At 37.1% G+C, this 24,045-nt stretch overlaps 1 protein-coding gene across 4 annotated transcripts in view; it reads left to right on the top strand.

Moving 5' to 3' along the window:
* Positions 1 to 24,045, top strand: part of stag1a (stromal antigen 1a) — a 61,913-nt gene that overhangs the window by 30,540 nt on the left and 7,328 nt on the right. For all 4 annotated transcript variants that reach the window (XM_042339099.1, XM_042339098.1, XM_042339100.1 and 1 more), the window contains 23 exons: positions 5,593 to 5,783; positions 6,639 to 6,744; positions 7,581 to 7,739; positions 9,253 to 9,349; positions 9,920 to 9,996; positions 10,700 to 10,904; positions 11,268 to 11,419; positions 12,789 to 12,862; positions 13,343 to 13,466; positions 13,921 to 14,019; positions 15,473 to 15,552; positions 17,068 to 17,175; positions 18,797 to 18,911; positions 19,359 to 19,476; positions 20,156 to 20,259; positions 20,725 to 20,817; positions 20,951 to 21,040; positions 21,303 to 21,506; positions 21,837 to 21,907; positions 22,357 to 22,444; positions 22,624 to 22,704; positions 23,296 to 23,388; positions 23,724 to 23,898. In XM_042339099.1, coding sequence (XP_042195033.1) covers positions 5,755 to 5,783; positions 6,639 to 6,744; positions 7,581 to 7,739; positions 9,253 to 9,349; positions 9,920 to 9,996; positions 10,700 to 10,904; positions 11,268 to 11,419; positions 12,789 to 12,862; positions 13,343 to 13,466; positions 13,921 to 14,019; positions 15,473 to 15,552; positions 17,068 to 17,175; positions 18,797 to 18,911; positions 19,359 to 19,476; positions 20,156 to 20,259; positions 20,725 to 20,817; positions 20,951 to 21,040; positions 21,303 to 21,506; positions 21,837 to 21,907; positions 22,357 to 22,444; positions 22,624 to 22,704; positions 23,296 to 23,388; positions 23,724 to 23,898 — 2,542 coding nt within the window. In that variant the 5' untranslated portion in view covers positions 5,593 to 5,754. The remainder of the gene's footprint in view (positions 1 to 5,592; positions 5,784 to 6,638; positions 6,745 to 7,580; positions 7,740 to 9,252; positions 9,350 to 9,919; positions 9,997 to 10,699; positions 10,905 to 11,267; positions 11,420 to 12,788; positions 12,863 to 13,342; positions 13,467 to 13,920; positions 14,020 to 15,472; positions 15,553 to 17,067; positions 17,176 to 18,796; positions 18,912 to 19,358; positions 19,477 to 20,155; positions 20,260 to 20,724; positions 20,818 to 20,950; positions 21,041 to 21,302; positions 21,507 to 21,836; positions 21,908 to 22,356; positions 22,445 to 22,623; positions 22,705 to 23,295; positions 23,389 to 23,723; positions 23,899 to 24,045) is intronic.

Raw genomic sequence — 24,045 nt, 5'->3', positions numbered from 1 at the left:
ATTGGTTCAACTTTTGTATTTGCAATAGACTTTTGTGCTGTGCAACATAAATCCGAGCAGACCTTTCCCTTTTCACTGGCAGATATGCATTTGGAGATCTCATTTCCAAATATTCACACCCAGGAAGCAGAATCTTTAATGCCACCCTGTCAGTCTTTGATACTACACCTATTTCATTACCTACAAAACTGGCCTTTCAGGAAGTGAAAAATTGCACACAACAATGTGCCACAAACAGCCAGGAGGAGATTGATTAACTGGAGGATTGTTGACTCGGACATTGGGAGAAACTCCCATGTCTTTTCAAAGAGTGTAATGGATTTGTTTAGTTCACACTTCTGTAAATAAGTTGCGAAGTACAGACATGGGCTACAGCATGAATAATACTTATTGGAAAAGGAATTTAAACAGAGCATTGTTTTGTAGAGATGCACTGACTCGTGTCAAGATTTTTTTAAAAAAAAACAAATCACGTTTGCCTGCAACTTGGACTTCAGGTAAGTCATATTAAATGTTATGGTCCCGACTGATTGGATTTATGTGAGTTCTATTGTAGTTATTTCTGATGTCATTGAGAGCTTTGTCCAAATTATCTTCAATTTATCATAATTGTTTTATTGTGGTACTTAGATCATCTTCCACTTCAATGAAATAAATTGTGCACAGAAAGATTAGAATCGTAGCCAACATTTGATCCCTTTCCATACATAGTAAGGCAGTATTTTCTACGCAAAATAAGTTCAGTAAATGGGCAAGGGATTAATGCAAAGTGCTGTGTCTTGATCAACTACATGGTTCAAAATAATACAATCTTAACGTCCTCCAAGTTATACAAATACAATGGAGCCCTTTTAAGATATAATCCAATGCACTCTGGTTAATATGAAGAATTATCCTCCTCATTTGATATGATAGTAATAGTAATAATTCATGCATTTGATACAGTCAATTCACTTTACAGTCTGTTCTGTGAAGCGCTTTGAAACGTCCAGAAGATGTGAAAAGCGCTATATCAAATGCAAGGATTATTATTATAGTGCCTTATCATGTCATTGAGATGTCTCAAACCACTTAACAGAATACAATAAAGTGGGTTGACTATGTATATTATGGGCGAAATGCGACAGCTAATTGTGCACAGATACTTGTATTGAAGCTGTCTCAAAACATTATTTATGTTTTTGTGATGTAATCTAACATTAACACAGAGGCAGTTGGAGCAGTGCTTTATGATGGAGATGCTCAAAAATGATTCCTTTTTGAATTAGGATTGTAATCTTTTAAGTTTTGTAGCCTTTCAGTAAACTAGTACAGTATGATTTCAAGTTGCTGCAATCGTGTCTTCTGTAAGTACATTGAGGAAAATGCCTTTTATAATTGTGTTTTCTATATTGGTGAAGGATATGGGTGAAATAGGAGCGTTCCCATTCAAACCGTTTTTAAAAAAAAGTGTTCTCATGCTGCATCCTGTATTACTGGATTTCAACTGTAGGAATATGTTAGTGCCTAACAACTGCATGTATATATATATAATATATTTTACGTAAAATAATGCCTTCCTGCTCTGAGCAGAGAAATTAATCATTTAAAGATGCTAACCAAAGTGATGTCAGGGAGAAAAAATTGTAGGAGGTTTTTGAAGAGATCGGAGAATAAAAAGTAGTTTTGGAAGACAGCAGAGAGGTATGGTGGTTGAAGGAATGGCCACTGATATTGCTCGATTGGGGAACGATTGCTCAGTGGGGAGCGAGCAATAGACTAGCAAGAAGAATGGAGGGGACTTACAGGAATGCAAAGCTGGAGATGGTATTGATTGGGTCGGTGGGAGAAAGTTGTCCCCAGAGGGGATATAAGGTGGCTCCAAGGTGACGTGCTTGACAATCGAATGTGGTAATCGAGCCAACCCTGGGCAGTATCGGTAATCTGCTTCCTAAACTAAGTCGGTCTGTAGTACTTCAGGACACTGCTGATGACAGACCAGTCGTTTTGGCTCATTGGCAGGTCTTGGAGAGGCAGACCCATCACTGCAAGGATCTTTCCATTCAGCTTCTGTTAGTTCTGCAAGATAAAACTCCTATGTGGTGTTAGCTGGATTAACAGCAGGAATCTTGCTAGTTGGTGCTTTCAAAGGCAAGCTATGTGGTTTTAGCTAGATTAACTCCAGCTGTACCCCAATGCTTACTCTGGGCTCCATAAGTCTTGGCTTTTGCTTGACTATGTCTAAATATTCTTTTGGAATTGGATATGAAGGGTGTGTCCCTCTGGAGAGATGTTGGCAGGTTTCCGTTTGTGTCAGACACCTATCTGACCAACAAAATGGGGAGGACTGGAGGGAATTGAACACCAGGATGCGTACATTGGCCCTTGGAATTGATGGAGCTTAGAAAGTATAAGGGTAATAGCTAAGTGGAGGTTGGTGTAGAGGAAAACTCTGACTTCAGAGTCTGGATCAGCTGTAACTCTTCCAGATGGAGTTATGGAGGCTGTTAAGGAGAGGATTGAAAAATTAGATCATTGAGGCGATGAAGGCACTAATAAAGGTTTCAGAATCAGTGAGGTAAGGTTAAAGGTGTAAGCAGACTATCTTCTGGAGATGAAAGAAAGTAGTCTTGGCAATGTGGGAGTTGAACTCAGAGAATGGTTAAGCAGAATATCTAGCTTGAAATTGGAGTCAGTGGCAAGTTAGTGCTGGCAAGAAGCAAAGAAGTTAGTTTCAGTCTTCTTGTCATTCAGCTGGAAAAAAAGTGACATTGAGGATTTGATTTAAGCAGTCACAATCTTTCTAATAACATAATTGTAAGATTGCATTCATGATGATCACTTATGGTAAACAATACTTGCTTTCATTTTCATTCAATTTTTTCATCACTTACTTTTTTCATCAATTAATGGGATGCAACCTTTGGCATAAACAATGTTGAAACTGACAAATGGCATTGTGTAAGGCTAGTACAAATGTTGCCATTGGGGAATATCTTAAGATTTTTAAAAAATATTGCATGAAATATAGTAATTGATTGACTCCCAAGATTTTGCCTCTTTAGATTTTTTAATTGACTCATAACTCGTAATTTAATTAAGTAATTGAGATGACCAGGGGTAGATTTTATAACCCTGCAGGAATTCAAAAAATGTTGGTTTATTTTGAAATATTGTACAAAGATATTCAGTGGATTTGGGCTGCATTACAAATGAGCCACTTTACTCCTGCCGAGCCTATTTTTCTCTGAACATATTGGTTGCAGGAGGGGGATGGGCGGGTGGTTTCTATTCTTTTCTGGAGTATAGCATGATTGGCTGCAATTTACTACTGCATCTCCCTGATAGGAAACAATGAGCTGAGGCTGCTGTTGCCTAGGGAGTGTGTAAGAATGGCAAAACCATTTGGAAACCCAAAAATAGTGAGCCAAGCACACTACTACATAATAGCAGCTGTCAAGTCTCCCAAGTCAGAATTAAAGCCAGTCTCATAAGGTAGCATGTCTAATGCTGTAGGTTAAGTAGTCCTGGCTTGTACGGTTCTGAATTAAGAACTTTTCTTTGGGTTGTGATGCCTATTGTAGTTCTGACTTGAATGTTGATGATCTGTGAGTGAGATGGTTCATATTATCCAGCAGAACCCTCTGCTGGTAACATGCTGCACACAGTGTATCTTAGAAACAATATGCATACAGCTCTAACTTGCAGAAATTAAAGGCTGCAGACTGGAGAAATGCGGAGTTCACCACAGCTGTTCAATCTAAGCTAACCTTATACCAGCCTACCTACAATGCAGCCATCTAGTGGCAGGCTAATAAGTTATATTATAAGTTTTTTTTGACAACAATCTGAAGATTTTTATGAAATCAAGTATATATTTAAGGTTAAGGATCAAGTTGTTTGCATAAAATCAGAAATAATTAAAAAAGTGAGTAAGTGGGTTTACTACAGCTGCTCTGGTGTGTGGAAGTGAGCAATATAATTTGAAGACGGCAGGGTCATTTGTTTGTTGTACTATATCTTTTTCAGAGTGCCCCCTACTGTTGCCCAGCCAGTTAAAATTTGAACATTACAAGTATATTCTAGGCAATTTTGATGATCTTGCAACTTTAAGAGATTCAATGTAATAAAGCATCTTTCTGTGTTTCCGTTGTGTATGGAAAAGGAGTTGCAAGACTTTTAAATTTTAATTTCATGAATGAGTAACTTTGATGATATTACTTTCATCGTTTTGAGCTTGTGGATAATGCTGCCTCTGGTGGCCATATAGAAGTGTTCACTAAATGGTGGTTGGGTGGTTGGGAGGTCACACTCCACAGCTTCTTTATAATGAAAAAAGACTTGACACTCTACTTGTCTTTTCAAGCATACTTAAAAGGGCTCCTCTTGTTATGACTTTTAATTTAAAAGTTGTCAAAAAAAATTACACAACTTCATTATTTTCTGTAAATTAACAGTGTAACTGATTTCAAATAATCTGAAGTTTTTGTTTTGCCAATTGTGAAATCTTGCAAATATTCTTGCTTCCACAGATTTGTGATCAAATTCTGAATTTGTTTATAAATGTTACCATAGGTGTAAAAATTCAAAATCGATGGTCATACTACAGTGTGCAATACAGAGGTATTCCTGTGGGTGTCTCTTTTCCCTAGTGATTTCATAAAACCTTTGAGCAACAGTGGGTTGCAAACAAGAGTGGACAAAGAATAACAGATTTTTTTTGTTCTGTTGTGCATTCATTTCAAGCCTGCACTTTGAAAGCTCAGTCCATTCTTAGTTTAAACAGAATCTGCTAAATTACTTGGGATCACATTGGATCCTTCCAGTGTTCCACATTGGATTATTTTGGAACTTGAATTTAATTGCTGCTCAAAATGAAATGTTTATACTATTATGGATAGTTCTTCGTTAAATTGTTCGATGCTGCGTTCTTCCCCTCCTGGCGACTGCTCATGGCTCCAAGCTCATCATAATGAAATGTAGATCAATCAGTTTCTCCTGGTATCCCGACCAGAGCAGTGCTCCAGATAAAATTGTTCATTCACGTCATGGCTGTTTCTGGGACAATGCTGTACGCAAATTGGCTGTCACGTTTGCCACAAAATATTCACTGCATTCTACAGTAAATCCTGTGAAATGCTTGATAAATGCTATGTCAAATGTTTTTGGATTTAATGCGGTTTTTCAAAGAAATACAACAAATAGACAAAAATATGAAAAATTTTGACTGTGAGCTTTGCAATCCATCTTGATTTTATACATTTTGTACATTTTTTAACTGGTTTACATTTAGGAGATTGCTGGTTTATTAGTATTTCAATACCATCTGTAGAATATTCTAAATTTCTGCAGTGATCTATGTCCTTTTCATTATCTCGAGGAAAAAATAAAAATGTTGCCTTTTAGTATAATTTCTTATCACATTAAAATATCTTAAGGCACTTGACAAAGTGTTACTTTGAACTGAAGTAAATGTTGTGTAGGACAAATTCACTGTTTGAATAACAGCAGTGGTTTTTAAAAAAAATGTTTGAGAAAGTATTGCTTGCGTGAGGCTTGTTTGTTTTGCAGTATTGTGTTTTATCTTAACATTACAATTCTTTTTGAATTTAGAATGTGCCCAAATATGTCTTTCATAAAGACTTGGCAAGAAGAAGGAGAAGCGGTTGATTTTCATACAATCAAGTTCATTGAAAGATTGCTTAGTTTCAGAACTTCCAAGAGGAAGTTCCAGAATTCCAATCCAGTTTTCAGCACGGCAAAGCTGCTGAAGCGATGATCACTCCAGAGATCCCAGTGTTGCAGTAAGTTCTGCTAATTTTAGGACATCTGGTGATTTTCCATCTGAAGTTTGTTTCCAGAGTGTCTGTTCCCTAGTTAATAACTAATGCTCTGCAGAGGGCAGTAATGGTTGGTATTTTCTCCCCTCTTTTGAATGCATTGTTGCCATTTGGTTTCACTGTCTGTGGCAGCCCTCTGCTATTTTCACCAAATTGTCAAAATTAGCCATTCTCAACGTGTTAATCAAATCACGTTTATGAAAGCAAATAGCATACTCTAGTCATAAAAGTACAATAGTATTAAAGTATTCCCCCTCTCAAATTTTGTGAAATCTACATATTTTTGTGCATCTGCTTCCCAGTTTTGGTGTCAATTTGTTTAAGTTGCTTTTATACCAGTGAAGTTTTAAATTCCCTGCCAAACTCACAAGGATGGGATCAAGTATGAAGTTAGTAGTCCGGAGAACATACTGATGGAGCCTGGAAGCACAAAATTGATCTTATTGATTACTGATATTGAAGCATGCAGTTGTGCTTCATCGTAGCATTTTATACATTAATTGCTTTTATTGACCTGTGCAGAGAGGGTTCATAAATGTAATTTTCAGGTCAATTTGTATTTAAAGCCTCACATTTTTCATAGAATTAACCTATTATAGCCCAACCAAGTTAAAATACATGCTGTAGATGTTACATTTTTTGTGTAGCTATTTCATATCTAGGTTTATATTAAATTCTAAGTTAGGTTCATATTACGTACTTGACTGAATGATTATATAAATACATACGAGTCAAGCTCTCTAGTTATCTGATGTATGAGAGTTGTGGAATGAAATATGTTTTCATTTAAAATTGTATTTTGCAATGCTTGTCTTTCAGGGAGTCAACTAATGAAACAACTATTCATTCTGATGTTGCCAGTGAATATGATGACCGAGAAGTGAAGGGTCGGAAACGAAGAGCTCGAGGTCCTGGAAGGCCTCCGGTATGCAATTTTAATCTTAAAAACAAAATGTATAGTTCTGACTAACAACATTGATATTTTATTTGTATGCAACTGGAGCATGTTGAATGCAAGAGACTACATGATGTAAAGTGCTAAAGCTCATTAAGGAATGAGACCATCTAAACAACCATCCAGGATAGTTACTATGAAAATCTAAAAATCACAAAATATTGATTATGTACCATGTGAAATAAAATCTTTTTATTTGGTCCAGATGTCTTGAATGCAATTTATCCTTGTTTACCTAGTCACATGTCAATATTTTTTATAATAAAAGGGGGTGCTTCTCCAAATAATTTATGAATATATAAAGTGCTCTGAGGGAGCTACCCACGTGAAAGGCGCTATATAAATGTAGGTGGTTTGTTGTTGAATATTATGAATTGTAGGAGACCCAGAACTTATTGAATATATTGTACGCAATTGGCTGCTGTGATTTGCCCACAAATATACAGTCAATTGGCTTTACAGTATATTCTGTGAAGTGCTTTGAGACATTTAGAAGATGTGAAAAGTGCTGTATCAAATGCAAGGATTATTATTATTTTATAACATACTTGCAAAATCTTACAAATCACTGCCCTTACACCACCAGCTGTAACTTTTTTCATTTATCAGCAACCTTTTTTCTAACCTAGTTTTCAATGCAACAAGCTAATTTTCCATCAATTTTATGAGCTTTAACCTTGAATCAAATGTCTTTATTGATGGTAAATCGTATCCACTCAAATGTTCTCATCCACCAGTTCAGTTGCTTCCTCATTTGGCTTCTTTTAAGCATCGATTTAGTTTTTGATATTTCTTTTGATCTAAAGACTGCCAAGAAGGCCAGACGTGCTCCAGGAGAGAGAAGTCGTGCAGGGTCAGGTGGCAGAGCCAATCTGGGAAAAGCGAATGGCCATCACCAGCAAAATGGAGAGGTTGAACCAGTCACATTGTTTGAGGTGGTGAAAATGGGCAAGAGTGCCATGCAGGTACAATAAGAATAACATAATTGTTGTGGATTAATACTTAGTCAATAATTTAGTTGCTTTCCTTAAAAAAACAATGTTATGTGTGAACTCAGTTATTCTTGGCATTGTGATTTTTATATGGTGAGAACACAAGTGGAGAAACCGCTCTCAACCCTTGTATAGTTTTCAGTCTACCATAATTTATTTTCAGTTGAAAATTAAATGTGAAAAATTTTCAATATTGCCTCTGTTCGAGAGCTATTTTTGCTGACTTGGTTCATTTTACAAAAAGATGCAAACAATTGTAAAATTACCCATTTTCAGTCTTGTTTGGAGAAAAAAAAAGTTGTCTATTGATATAGCTTGAAGGGATGGCTGAGTCCAACAATGTAAGCTGATTAACATATTTTGAGATGCAGGCATTCACCCAGCAGTGCTTCAGCTCCCTCACACAGTTGGACTCGGTTACTGCTTCGTTGTTTAGCTGATGTTATCAGCATTTACACTTTACAACAAAAACATTGGCAAAAAGAGATTAGTTCAGATTATTTAGACTAATTTTGTTTCAAGTCATTCAAACAGCTTCTCAACCTTAATGCTTAGCAATGAGAAAATATGTATTAAATACGGTATATTGAAGGAATGCTACCTGCATGCATTTTGTCAAGTCTCATTCTTTGGTTGAAGTACTGCTTCTGAGAGCCGTTTTCACTGACAAATCTACATTAGCGTTGCTTTTTTAAGACAGCCCCTAACTGAATTTAGAAATTGTCTACATGATCCTACTATGTTGAAATATATTCATCCTGAATTGCCCCACATTGAGGATTATAAAGGTAGATGTAAATTTAATGTCTTCTCTCCTCCCCCATCCCCCCCCTCCACCCCATATCCAGATGACCTGGTCCAGTAAATAAAATCTTGAATGGAGGTGGTGGGTCGGGTCAGCTCTCTCTTTTCCCCTCCCGTTCCTGATGTATCCCATGATAAGGCATGACTAAAAGATGCCAGTGAATTTACGGATATATCCCTTTATTATCCCTGATTGTCCGGCGCCTTAGGACGTGGAAGGCGCTATACAAATGTAACTTGTTATTATCCTAAGGAATTATGGGCAATTCGGAATACACTTCTCCATTTGGATAACAAACAGACATTGAGCCAAATTGCAACGTCCGTAAAACTGCCATTCATATTCTCAGTATCAAATGCATGTCAGAGTATAAACATCTATATATAGAACGTGTAATGTTCTGCTTACGAAAATCTTACAAGTAAAAGTTGAAAAGCTGATGCGCAGCGGAACTTCTTATACATGCCGTGCAAAAATAATGCTAGTTACACAGGAATTGACGTCTGTGGCTATCTGGAAGTTGGCCATTTTCGTAAAAAAATTATAAATTGTATCAATGGAAATTGATTTTTATTAATTGTATAACATTGCAAGAGACAAATATCAATGTTTTCCAATTTTAATCTATTTCCACCAAAACTAATTATATATAATTATTCATGGTAACATTTCTCTCAACAGTCTGTGGTTGATGACTGGATAGAATCGTACAAACAGGACAGGGATATAGCACTTCTGGACCTTATCAACTTCTTCATTCAGTGTTCAGGATGTAAAGGTAAACAAAAAAAGTCAAGGTTTTAACATCGACTTTATCTGGAGTTTAAAAAAAATGCAATAGAAATGTGTAGTTCCTGCATGACAGTTGATGTATTGTTTAAGTAGTTGACATACACCAGCTTTCTCAAACCAAATATAAATTGATCTTTTCATTCAACCTTTATTTGCAAATAGACCTGTGTGTCGTAATTGTCATTTGAGGACTCAGAGCATTCCTTAATTTATGGCACTTAATCCTTATTTGCCGAATGAATTTATTCAGACATGACATTGATAAATATGTCATACACCTAACTGTATTAGCAAACAGCTTTGATTTTTGCTTTTATGTGCAGTCCGTTCAGTCCAACTCACTAGCTCCACCTATGTAATGCAAACTAAAGAGCTCTGCAAAAAAATGACACTTTTGAAGAACAGAATGTAATAATTTGAGAAATCCATGGCTCATACACAAATCCTGATGTTTCTTCGAGTCATTGATTTTCTTGAATATCAGGCAGTCGATGTGTAAAGTTGATGCATTAAGTAGGTATTGATGTGGAATCTTGGATTTCTATTTTCTGTGCAGGCACTGTAAGAATTGAGATGTTTCGAAATATGCAGAATACAGAAATTATTAGGAAAATGACTGAAGAGTTTGATGAGGTGAGTCTCTTAGAAAAGGCAGTTTAGATCTGGTAGCTCATTGGAATAAATACCATGTCAAGAAGTTGAAGTTGCAAGCACGTTTTCATGTTTTGATATAATCCACCAGGATTCAACGTCATTGTTGGGTTTGTTTTGATAAATATATTTGTAATATTGTCCTTTAAATTTCTTTTCCCCCCTGCCCAGTTTTAAAGATGTAATATTCAAGCCTGAACAAAATAATTAGCCTTGTAAACATTACAGTGAAATTGTTTGGATCCTTTTGTTTTGGATAGCATTACCAACAAGAATACCTTACTGCCTTTTAAATGAATGAAATTGGGAAAAGCTTCATGCAAGTGAGCCCTGTTGAATAGAAAACCGTTCAAGCAATTTTTAAACTTCTGATTTCATGTTCTACAGTATTCTGAAGTGCAATTAATTCATGCAGAATAGATATTTTAATGAGAGCAAGTCTCCTTCTGTTTTCTGTGAATTTCTATGAGCTCCCTTGGCAGTTTGATTAATGGAATAGTGCTATGTTGGACCTTTTCATAGATAAATTTGTAAGTTGGCCTCTTGCCAAGAAGATGGGCCAAGCACCACTTGGCAGGAAAATGATTGCCTTGTGTAGCAAATAAAATTGCAGCACTTCAACAGTAAATTAATAGAGCATTTAATGGTGTTTAATAAGATTACAGTTTGAAGTTTTTTTTAACAGGACAGTGGAGATTATCCTCTTACCATGCCCGGTCCTCAGTGGAAGAAATTCCGAACAAATTTCTGTGAATTTATTGGAGTGCTGATCCGACAGTGCCAGTACAGTATTATTTATGACGAGTACATGATGGATACAGTGATTTCTCTCCTAACTGGGCTTTCGGATTCCCAGGTTCGAGCCTTTAGGCACACAAGTACATTGGCTGGTAAGTAAAGATCTAAGGAACACCAGTAACCTTTTCGTTTTTTTGTATTTTAACCTTTTGGGACAGAATATTTATGGTCAGCCAGCTGAAGACTAAACTGTGCATTGATATATACACTATGTGTGCAATATGTTTGTATTGAGAAAGTATATAATGTGTTTGTGTTGGAACAATCTGTAATGAGAAACCTAACTTGACCAAGATGTCTGATTTTCTGTGAGTGCAGTTTACTGAGAAATACAAATTAAGGATATTGTTTTTACGAATATTACATCTGAAGGTTTTGGAATATTGACTTTAACCAAATTGTCAATTCAGCATCTCTTTATTTTACACTTCAACGTATTTGCGTTTGATCCACAGCTATGAAGCTGATGACGGCATTGGTGAATGTGGCCTTAAACTTAAGTATACATCAGGATAATACTCAAAGGCAGTATGAGGCAGAGAGGAACAAAATGATTGGCAAACGAGCAAATGATAGATTGGAGCTGCTTTTACAGAAGAGAAAGGAGGTAAGGAAATTGACTACACAGCTTCAAGTGTTTCATTAAACTCTTGGGCCTGATTGACAATGCTGGAATTGGTGCAAATGTTTAAAGAATGTCTCAGTTATGTTATATGAAAGAAAAAAAATTGGGGGTAAAGACAACAGCATTGTTGCCAAAGACTGAACAATCAAAATGTTTTCAGTATCAAATGCAGTCGAGTTGGGCTCTAATAATAATAATCCTTGCATTTTTGGTATAGCACTTTTCAAGTCTTCTAAATGTCTCAAAGCGTTTCACAGAATATACTGAAAAGTTAATTGACTGTATATTTGTAGGCAAAACTCGGCAGCCAATTGCGGACAGCAGTGTCCCACAAACAGTCATGGATTGAGTGACCAAATTATTACTTTTTTTTTGAAGGATTATTATCCCTGGAAAAGTGATCCACTAATGATACTCCACTCCAATAAAGTGATTCATTTTAATAAAAAGGTTTCTGCTAACTGTCGCAGTCTTGATCAATTGTTCTTCTTTAGCCCGTTTTCTGAAACCTTTCTGTCAGTTTGAATCAAAGTTGTTAGGAGATGTTTTTTGCAATCACAATGTATATTTCTTTGGTTGTGATTGACAGGTGTAATATCAATAAATTGCAAAAAGCTTATTTTTCAAAAACAAGCTTGCGATCCAAACATTGCAGCAAAGCAGAATATTTTCTTATAAAAGTGAAGTCAATACTCTTTACTATCATATCTTATGACTCAATTAATGTTGACAAAAAGTGTTCAGCTGGAAAATCTGAGTGGAACCTTTCCACAACTAATATTTTGATACTGTGTGTATCTTTCAGAAGTCAGCATGCTGAATGTAAAAGTTACTTTCCCTTTTCCTCAGTGGTTTGATGGTGATTTGTAATAAAATGGTTGATTTCTAATAAAACAGCAGGTATATTTCATCAATAACTTCACTGATGTTCCAGTTAATAAAAGTACAGCCACTTCGATCTGACATACAGGATTAAGAGCTGCGCTGACCCAAGGAGTGCAGAAGTCTGGATTCAATCCTGGTTTATCCTGAGCAAGCTGTGCCAGCAGTTGAATGCTATAATAGATTTAACGCATTCCTTGCTTACGGAGGGAAAAATCACTCTGCGTTCTTGCTCTCTTCACTCTCTGCTTAAATGGAGAGCTGATGAGGACAGGTTCAGTCATCTGGGTGAACTCTATTACAGTTAAAAGTTCATGTGAATGTCTCTACCATTTAGTCTCATCTAATATTTTGTTTAGCTGTAATTGTTCAACCTGTGTTCCGATTTTTATGTACTGAGAGCAGAAGAATCAATTTGGATTCACCTACTTGTATATCATGCATTTTGTATTCTTTCTACTTTTAATAGCTTCAAGAGAACCAGGACGAGATTGAAAACATGATGAACTCTGTTTTTAAGGGTATATTTGTACACCGATATCGGTAAGTGATAACTTCTATAAATATGGGCTACAAAATTTAGTACATTTGGATTTTTTTGATCTAATCATTAATTCTAACATGACTGTATTGACTGAATATGCGTCAGTTATTTTTGCATCATTGTAAATTGTTATTTTGTAAAAATAAATGGACTTGGAAGAAAGTTTAACTCTTTATTTTACGTTTGAGTATTATCAACTGTTTCCTGTTTTAAGTGAACTTTTTTTGCCATTTTAATATACAGGGCAATCCTGTTTATAAGGTGCACTGTTATATAATGTGCACTGGTCTCTAGTTGTGTAGAGTGATGTAGGTGATGGTCTAATGATCGTATGGTTGCCAATTGTTTGTGCTTATAACAGTGGTCCTGAGATAGCATCCTGTATTTTTGTACAAAATTTGGATTTCTTTTTAAATAAAAGGTGCTATGATAGTGGGAAGTTTGGAACAGATAAACAAAGATTAAACTATCTTTTCCAGTGATGCCATTTCGGAGATCAGAGCAATTTGTATTGAAGAAATTGGTGTGTGGATGAAAAGCTACAGTGATGCCTTTCTTAATGACAGTTATCTTAAGTATGTGGGGTGGACACTTCATGACCGGGTATGATGAACTGCCATTCTGACCTCAACTTTTATTAATAAACACATCTATTTACATTTTCAAATTTTTGCAGCATAACAAAGTTTTGTTTAATTAGAATGAGCAAAATCTTACTTCACAATATTTCCAATAGCAAATATCAATATAAAGGATTTTAAAAAAATACTAGAATGGTTAATATTGCAATGACCAATTTTTATTTCTCCTCTTGATTTTGACTAAGTTGGATGTTTTTGTTTTCTTAGGAATTGAGACATATGGTATATAATCCCTGGATGGGAATGCCTTTTTAATTTCTGCTCTGCCGGCTGAAATTGTTTGCAAAGCTCATTAGAGACATCTAGTGGGAAAAATGATTATAATGATATGTCACTGTAGAAGATAGAGGGCAGTAAGTGTTTTTCGAAATTCAATGCAATTTAATTAACCTGCTTAATGTCCCATTTGTATTCAGCAAGGCGAAGTCAGGTTGAAATGTCTGAAAGCTCTGCAATCACTCTACACTAATAAGGAGCTTTTCCCCAAACTAGAACTGTTCACCAACAGATTCAAGGTAAGAATGTCCTTATTCTTATAGTTTGTATCCTAATGGGCACATGAAGGAAGTTTACATATTAACTTCCGTGTACATTTTTTATGTGATAGTTATACTAAATCAATTAAATGAAATCTAAAAGTCCAGTATAAATACTGCTTCAAAGGGTTTTGATTGATAGCCCCACTCCCTAAAACAATATAGAGTGCTTCTCAAGAATTGAATTGAATCAATGCTATTCTGTCTGCACTAGAATTCTGATTGTAATGTTTGATTTTAATGAATATATTTCAAAAAGTTCACGCCTTTTTAATGTATAATGTTTTTTACACACCAGAAATCTTTGCAGAACTGTACACGTTCTTTGTTGCAAGTGTGTAGAGGTCTCCTCAGCAAGAGTGATTTAGAGCGTAAACTATAAATATTGTTTCTTGTTCCTGTTTACTGCTAACAGTGATGGCAAACCACCACAGGAAAATAAAATGGCATTAAACAGTTGAAAGACAAGGCAGCCCTGTTTGAGCATGACCTTGTTGAGTGTGGGCTTGCTTAGAACCTAGATCAACTGCGTATCTGAACTACGCAGAAAGTGCATTACACCCGACTTCCGACATTCATTTGCCAGCTCCCGTGACAAAAAATGGCCGACTTGCAGATTTTCAAGTTGCAGCTGAGATCACTTCCTGCTCATGTGCAGGAATTGTCACTGATGGTGTTTCCTGCGCCGTCGACGAAGGAAATGTCACTGACCTCACTTTGCAGAGGAAGTGACTTCATCAGCAGTTTATCTGGCGAAGTAGTCAGTATTTCCCAGGAGGAAGCTTATTTTTACTGAGTGAGATTATGATGCATAGATTCTGTATAAACGTCTTCCTGTTTTGTGAGGAACACACAGTGATCGTATTTCTAATTTATATAGATTTAAGATTTCTTGTATCAAATCCTTCCGGAAGTAGAGGTTTGTTTATGTTTATCTCGATGTGCTCCTGATGGGAAAGGCGCTATATGAATGCAAAGTGTATTTTGAATTGATTTAAGTATTCAATTTTTTTTTAAATTTCAATCACATTAGGTTTCTCAGTAACTGTCGTTGCAGAGTACTTGACTCGCAATGCAGAGGGTCACAAGCTTAAATCTTGAACATGACTGACATGCAGATTCAGCCGCTGAATGGAGTTTTGTGTTTGTCCTGTTATTGACTTGTTGCCTTTAACTACAATGGAGAAGAATGACCTAAAGTAACCTTTCTGCAAGAAGAGATGAGAATATGGCTGGAGATGCTGTTATATTCATCTTCTCAGCTTAGCAAAGTTCTGGCAGCCCTCAGAGATTGGCACACTCTAATAGCTTTTGGCTCTTGGTTTAGGTGTTGTTTTATGTACCAAGTAAATGACTGTTTTATTTGTCCATTACAGACTGTTAACCGATGATTATAAATGATTAAGTGTTGTTGTTTGAACTCTCTCCGTAGGATCGTATTGTGTCTATGACATTAGACAAAGAATACGATGTTGCTGTGGAAGCAATCCGATTGGTTACTTTGATATTGCAGTGAGTGAAGTCTTTTGATTTCCCATTGAACTACTAATGCGCTTTGGGACGTCCTCCTGACGTGAAAGGCACTCTATAAATGTAATTTTGTTGTTGTTGCTGTTGTAAAGATTTATGCATTTAAAGTCTAATTAATTAATGCAATTTCATGTGCTTCATATTTTTGGATTGGTTGCATTGATACATCAGCTGAATTAATCTACTTGTTTTAATAGTCCTGATAACAAAGCGGGTTACAAAGTAAATCTATTCCAGTAACTGTAGCCTTGTTAAATGTTAAGTATTAACAACTTTTAAAAATAAACTTGAACCTGTACATGAAGTGTTTATGTTAAAATTCAAGATTCCTCCCTTGACCCCTTTATATCTCTTATTTATTCAAAAATGAAGTATTATAATAAATTGAAAAAGGTTAAATTATATTTCAGATAATAATCCTTGTCTTTGATATCATACATTATCACGTTGTTGAGACGTCTCAAAGTGCTTCACAGAATATATTGTAAAATGGATTGACTGAGTATTTTATGGGGGAAACGCGGATGCCAATCGCGCACAGGAGTATCCCACAAACAATTGTGCATTGGTGGAAGGATTATTATCCCCGGAAAGCAATCCTCCAATGAACTAACAACTGGGTTCCTATTTACTGCTAGGTAAACCAAGGCATGTGGAGTAATGAAACTTGCCTAAGGTTTCGCTCTGCCAGATAAAGTTGAGTTTTTTTTAAATAGATTTGACATGATTTCTCTATTTTTTTTCCCCAAAAAAACTTTATCTGTACTAAGGACTGTACTTTGCGTTGAGATGTTGTCCCAATGGTTACCAATGGCTTTCTGCTATCTTATCAAAGTTGTCATGCTTCCATGGTTTGACAATTCATCTAATTGTTAATGTTGCAAGGTTACAAGATAGCTATTCACAGTAACAGTAGCTTTATTTGACATGAAGTACTGAGAATAAATGTTGAGCAAAGCTGTTCATCCATAACAAAAATAATAAAACAGTAATAAATAAAGGGAGAGTGGGGATCACAACTGAGTTTAATTCCTGACTGGCTTGGCAGTGCTTGAGACAAGGGGTGGGGTTTATAATCAGGTGACTTATGATCATTATTGGGAGGCCTCAGGTGTAGCATACAACGTATGTATGTAGCATACAACTCGCCTGCGAGTCCGGATAGTGAGAACCAGTGAGCTCTGGGGAATTACAGCCAAACTAGAACATCTCGTTCACATATTCGGATGAGCACATTCTTAGGATTGAACTCGGGACAATCCTGGCCACATGGCTCACTTCTGGTGATGTAATTACCCACCATGCCATCCGCTGGACCAACTGTCCTACCTTAGCAATCTCTACCAATGCTCTTCGCGGAAGGAAAGGATCGATTAATGTGTCGTAAGAATTGGTTGTGTTGATCCTTGTGAAAAACTGAAGTCTAATACAGCAGAGTTACGATGATGCAATTTGGGATTATTCGTTTTGATTTCGATGATTTTGCACTTGCTTTAGGGGGAGTGAAGAGGCATTGTCCAATGAAGATTGCGAGAATGTTTATCATCTGGTCTACTCGGCACACCGGCCTGTCGCTGTGGCAGCAGGAGAATTCTTGAACAAAAAGTGAGTATCACAAAGGCAACTTTGTTATATGAGACAAAGGTGTCAATGGGGGCACTTCACTGGACACTGCACTTCAATTTAGGTTTGAATCTCACTTTGTGCAGCCTTTACTGATCTAATCTGGAACAGTGACCACCGACCGACGTGTTACAATTAGACTGGTTTTAAAATCTTGCTTTAACTAGTTTTGTTGTCTTGTTCATGGCCTTGCTCCCCACTGCCTCTGCGACCTCCTAACCTCCTAGCAACCTGTCAGCTCCCTCTGCTCGGCGTGCTCCGTCCAACCTGCTTCACGTCCCCCACCTCGCCCACCCCACCATTAGCAGGCAGGCCTTCAGGCACTCTGCTCCCAGCCTCTGGAGCTCCATCCCGCAGTCCCTCTGCCTCGCCCCCTTCCTTGCCTCTTTCAAGAACCTGATCTTCAACCGTGCCTTCGATCACCTTCCTTCCCCATCACTTTCCCCCACTCACCGCTCTCCCAAATCCACCCCAGTTTGGGCCTGAGACGATAGTCCAGTGCCTTGGAACATCCTCCCGACGTGAAAGGCGCTTTACAAATGTAGTTTTGTTGTTGTTGTTAACCCTCTATGCTGTAAAAGTTCAATATTTTCAATTTGTGTTGTTATAAAAGTAACTTCTTGGTCCCCATCAGTCATGAATTCAATGACAGTATGAAATCGATACAGCAGGTGGCAGCACGGTCCAAAACATCACCTGGCAGTCTCCACTGGATGGCAACATTGAGGGAAAATGTTAAATTGGTTGGAAAAACAAGAGGAAAAACCTTGTTTTCAGCCTTCTAGATTTCCCTACCAACTTGCCCACTCCCTCTGTTCAGCAGGCTCTGGTCTGCTCCATGTCTCCCGCCTGACCCGCCCTACCATCGGTGGCCGGGCATTCAGCCTCTCTGCCCCCACACACTGGAACTCCATCCCACGGTCCCCTCTCCTCGCTTCCTCCCTCGCCTCCTTCAAGGCCGTTATCAAGACCCATCTCTTCGACCGTGCCTTTGGTCTCCCTCCCACCTCTCTGCCTTCCCTCTCCCCTACATCATCCCTCCCCCATGGTCGGGCCTCGACACCTGACTGTTCAGCGCTTTGGGACGTCCTCCCGACGTGAAAGGCGCTCTATAAATGTCATTTTGTTGTTGTTGACAACAGCAATACATATGATTAGTTCAATCAAATATACCATTAAGCTTTGGAAAACTAAGCTTTATTTTGTGCCATTATTTTGACCGGGAGCATACATTGCACTTAATACTTTGAGCATAAATAGTCATCTTAATTTTGTTTTTTCCTCTCATAATTTAAGAAAATATATTTGTACCTTTCACAATCAGCAGAAATGTATGCTGCAGACCAAGAATTGTGAAAGCTTTCAGGGAGGATTTGTAACTCAGTTTTCTTTCCTCCCACAAAAACAAAACAAACTTTCACTGTTATGCCATCTCTATTATGTTGGTATTAACTTGTATCTATGTGAGAGAAAGGAATAACCCAAAGTGCTTCCTGAGCTGCTATAATTTGAAATAATTTTTGTTATTCAAATTGGACAGCATGATTTGTCTGATTTCAAGCAATTAGGAGATAGTGTCTTACACCTCTTACTTAATTTTTAGATTGTTCAGCAGACATGATCCCCAAGCTGAGGAAGCCTATGCAAAGAGCAGAGGAAGGCACAGTCCAAATGGAAATCTTATTAAAATGTTGGTTCTTTTCTTCCTGGAAAGTGAGGTAAGGTTCGGAAATCCCAGAGGGGAAAAAGTCTATTGATGGAAAGGAATGTAACCAATATAAAGGAAAACTTGATGTATTACAGCAAAACTGTCTAGTTTTTGCAACCCGTTAAGTCGCTTGTTATCATAAGACCTGTTATACCTGGAGCATAGTTCATTATTATCCAACAATCACCATGATAACTGACGTCAGAGAGATGCATAGAAAAATGCTGTGTGGTCCAAAGATCAAAGAACTTTAGCAAGAGGTGCCAGTGTTTTTTAAGATTCCTCTGTTCCTTCCCTTGCCCCACTCGATATTTTACTGCATCTCCCTTCAATTAAGCGTAATGTTGATTATAAACTGTTTAGATTTATAAATGAAATACAAATAAACCTTTGAAGGTATGATTTCTAAATTAGCACGAGGGTAATGCATTGTGTTCTTAAAATTGTAACCTTTCAGTTGCATGAACATGCAGCCTACCTGGTGGACAGCCTGTGGGAAAGTTCCCAGGAACTTCTGAAGGATTGGGAATGTATGGCTGAACTGCTGATGGAAGAACCGATACAAGGAGAGGAAGGTAACTTTAGGAAATACCAAAAATGCAAAGTCTTGCACTGATGGTGTAGATTGGTCATAATTCAAATCATTGTTTAATAGTGTACATGTTAAAACTTCCCCGAATATAGGTCAGTTAACTGTTTTTGTGGTCACATTTCAAAGTAATGTTTACTTTCACTTGAGTTAAGCAGTATGCCAGTGATTTATGAAATATGTGCAAAACTGCAGTGAACTGAACAAAATATAAAACTCCTCACAACATGCTCGGTAGTGCTTCATACTGGCACAGAAGAAGGAGGAGCTCCATCCAGTCGATATGGATCAGTGAGACTAAATTGAAGGGTGGGCATTTCTCCAGATTTTGTCGTGGCAGTCGCAAATAACCACTGCACTTGCAACTTGAATAAGCAAAGTGGAAGATACATTGACGCCTGTCCAATTTGCAATTTAGAATTAACCTAACTTTTACAAGGTATCCGCTCACCCACAAAAGAAATGGAACGTATCAATACCTGGAGTTGTGCACAAATTGCAACCTTTTACCATGTTTGTGGCATATACTCGAGGTGTATTGATACAATTCTGTATTTGCAAAACAAAAGTAATTTGTTTTGGTTTCAGCAACGTGCTTTAGTTTTATCTGGTACTCATGCAGGTGGTCAAGAGAAGCATTGTATAACTGGTTTGATTTTTATTAGGGATGTCTGAAAGACAGGAGAGTGCACTTATAGAGCTTATGGTCTGTACAATTCGTCAGGCTGCAGAGGCACATCCTCCAGTTGGAAGAGGAACTGGTAAAAGGGTAAGTGTTGTACTTCACCTTAAATAAACAGTAGAAGGATCTTTGGTTTACCTCAAACAAGATCTGAATTTTAGGTATATAGAAATATTTAGAATTTCATGTTTTTTATAACTTCTATCAATTTTTTATAGAGTGAATTTACTTTTATGGTGACACTCTCTGGCCCACTCATATTGAGAAAGCCATACTGTCTGCTAGATTTTCGTTTCTGATCTTATTCCATTTGTTATATTTCTCTAGCAGAGACTGTACATCTCATAAAAGTCCATGCATGACATCGGGTATCTGTGAAGTAGCTTGAGATGGTTTGATGTTAGAAGAGTTATATCAAATGGAATGATTATGGTCTTATTATTTATATGAATGGGCTTACATATTTGACTTCACACCTGTAGACCTAAATGTATTAGCTGTAGATGCTAAATTAAATGTACTTTCAGTGTTTGACATCTACACTTTTTATAGGTCTTAACTGCAAAGGAGAGAAAAACGCAGATTGACGACAGGACTAAATTGACAGAACAGTTTATCGTGGTACTTCCTATGTTATTGGGAAAGGTAACTCTTTTGCTTTGTATCGGAGCAGTATGTTCTAATTGTTCTGTAATGAACTGTAATTGTTCAGATGGCAATTGCCTCACTTTGCTTTACAGTGAAAGTGACATTGAATTCTGATATTTCTCTGTTGTAGTATTCAGTTGATTCTGAAAAGGTGGCAAACCTGTTGCAAATTCCTCAATATTTTGACTTGGAACTCTACAGTACAGGCAGAATGGAAAAGGTATTTATTGCCCACAATTATCCAATATTCTACCTTCGAATGTGTAATGCCGAATAGTTGCATGTGATTAAATTATAAAGCAGTCATTTTATTTCCAGATTCAGATAGGATAGCATAAACCGTGACACATTTCCAGTATTTTGTCAGTTATAATTGGAGAAAGATAAAATTGCTTCGGCATCAAAATGCACTGAGTCTTGACTATTAAATTATTGTATATATGTAAATACCATTTTGCCTCAATATGTTTTCTTTCTTACAGCATCTCGATTCATTGCTGAAACAAATCAAGTTTGTTGTTGAGAAGCACATTGAGTCGGATGTCTTGGAATCGTGCAGTAAAACATATAACATCCTGTGCAGTGAAGAATACACAATCCAGAATCGAGTGGACATTGCTCGCAGTCAGATGATTGATGAGCTGGTAGATCGATTCAGTCAGTCAGTTGAAGACTTGTTGCAGGAGGTTAGTTCAAAGTCTTTAAAATAATTAAATTTGATCACCGTGGTAGAAATGTAAAGACTTTGTTTTTTTTAATCCCAGTGAATAGGTCTGCTATAAATCCTTGCACTTTTACCAATGGTGGTTTGAAAATTGTGTTGAATTTCTTCTTATCTGCCTAACACAAAGGCATTGAATATTACTTAGTACAGTTCCGTGCAGTTCCACAGGATAAAGGGATAAAATTGGAGGAAAAGAATATATTGTTTAATGTATAAATATGAATTTTAATACAAATTTTATTTGGCTGTATTATATGAGCTTGTTACAACAATTTCATCTGTAAAATCACAGGGAGAAGAAGCAGATGATGATGATATATATAATGTACTCTCTACTTTGAAGAGATTAACAGCCTTCCACAAGTAAGTGCAAATCTATGCTTTATTCACACATTAATTTAATTGAGGAATATCAATAATTGAGGTATTCCCCCTCAATTATGAAGGGAAGAGATTCAGGGGTGGGGAAGGGAGGTTGCACCTTCTGCAAACTGAAATTGTGACAATTTGTGCCGCATTGGAGAGATGTACTGGAAAGCTGAGAGCCACCAAACTCATACTATTTGTTGCTCTTTAACACCACCTTGCATCTGTAGAGGTGTGAGAGTAAGTCTCTACCTCCTTCCCCCATGTCAGAGAAGGTGCATGTTATGGGGAAGACTATTCAGTGTGAAAACTAACAATAAATGTGTGGTCTTCTGAATAACGTTAACAATACTGAATGAGTATCTTTGAAAAATGCTGGTGTATTTAAAGAGGAAAAACGCTTAAAAAGTAGAGTTCCACAATAATTAGCATTATTTTTATTCTAGTGCTCATGATCTTACAAAATGGGAACTATTTGGAAACTGCTATAGGCTTCTCAAGAGTGGAATTGAGCTTGGATCCATGCCTGAACAGGTAAGAAGCCATTATAAAACAACCTACTTTTGGTCCATAATATCATTTGCATTTTGCTTTTGTGGATGAATAAATGAAGGAAATACTTCAAATGTTTTTAGAAGTGGTTTTGCGATCAGGTGATGTGTAGTATTTTATGTGTTTAAACAGTGGCTTTTCTGTTCATCTTACTCCTGCAGATAGTGGTACAAGCCCTACAGTGCTGTCACTACTCAATTCTCTGGCAGTTGGTCAAGATAGCAGAAGGCTCCCCGACTAAGGTGAGGACATAAGCGGGAGTGGGCATGAACTACAGAGATCTGAATAATCTGCAGCTTGTGGAGGGAAGAGTTGGATGAGCAGGGAGTTAGCATTGTCAAGCCTGGATATAAGGAAAGCATGGATGAGGGTCTCGGCAGCCCGAGGGGAGAGGTAGTGGTGGAGGTGGGCAATGTTGTGAAGTGGGGGAAGGCAGACCATGTCATGGCATGGATGTGGAAACTCTGGAATATGTAAATTCAATGTAATCCTTGTAAAAGTGAAGTGCGAATCTTCCTTAATTCTCCATATCATTGAATTGTGGTTATAATAATAATAATAATCCTTGCATTTGATATAGCGCTTTTCACGTCGGGAGGACGTCCCAAAGCGCTTCACAGAATATACTGTAAAGTGAATTGACTGTATATTTGTGGGCGAACGCGGCAGCCAATTGTGCACAGCAATGTCCCACAAACAGTCGTAGATTGAAAATGACCAATTTATTATTGTTTTTGGTTTTTGGAGGGATTATTATTAGGCGTGTGGAGTTCTGCTATAGATGCCTCTTAAGTTTAGTTGCAATCCATTGAATATGCTGTTCTGTCTTTCAGGAGGAGCTAATTGGTTTGAGAAAAACACTGAAAGCATTTTGCATCATCTGTCAGCACTGCTTGACAAATGTCAACCCCTCTGTCAAAGAACAGGTAGAGAGTTTCTTAAAACTATTATGCTTGTAACATTTTATTTTACCAGTAAGTACTCATAATGTTATTTAATGAGTAGAATGTTCAACTGTTCAAATAAATATTTTTTTTTAGTTTCCTAGCAAGCAAATAAGCTGCTGAAAAAGCTACATTTGAATCCTGAACATATTTTTGTTCAAACATTTAAATTTGTGGTACCTGCAGAAATAAAAGTTTTAAGATGTATTATTCTTAGAATAAATTCTAAAATATTGATCCTTAACAGTCATTCAATTTTCAGTACTGTTTAGAGGTGCTCTTGGTGTTTCCAGTAATGTTATTTTGTTGCATCCTAGGCCTTCATGCTGCTTTGTGATCTCCTGATGATATTTAGTCACCAGCTGACAACTGGTGGCAGGGATGGACTCAAGCCTCTTGTTTACAACCCAGATACTGGGTTACAGGCTGAGTTACTCAGCTTTGTAATGGATCATGTTTTTATTGATCAAGATGAGGAGAACCAGAGCATGGGTAAGGACCAATACATTTACGGTAAAATAGAAATTTAACATCATTTAAATTGAAATATGAGTTGGGGAGGAGAGAGTCCATCCTATCAATGCACTATATTAAATACTTTTCACTTGCTTCAGTACAGTTTTGCTGTAATCATCAGTG

The sequence above is a fragment of the Callorhinchus milii genome, unplaced genomic scaffold (assembly GCF_018977255.1).
Source record: "Callorhinchus milii isolate IMCB2004 unplaced genomic scaffold, IMCB_Cmil_1.0 Scaffold11, whole genome shotgun sequence".
Taxonomy (NCBI): domain Eukaryota; kingdom Metazoa; phylum Chordata; class Chondrichthyes; order Chimaeriformes; family Callorhinchidae; genus Callorhinchus; species Callorhinchus milii.
This window is presented reverse-complemented; position numbering and strand designations above follow the sequence as displayed.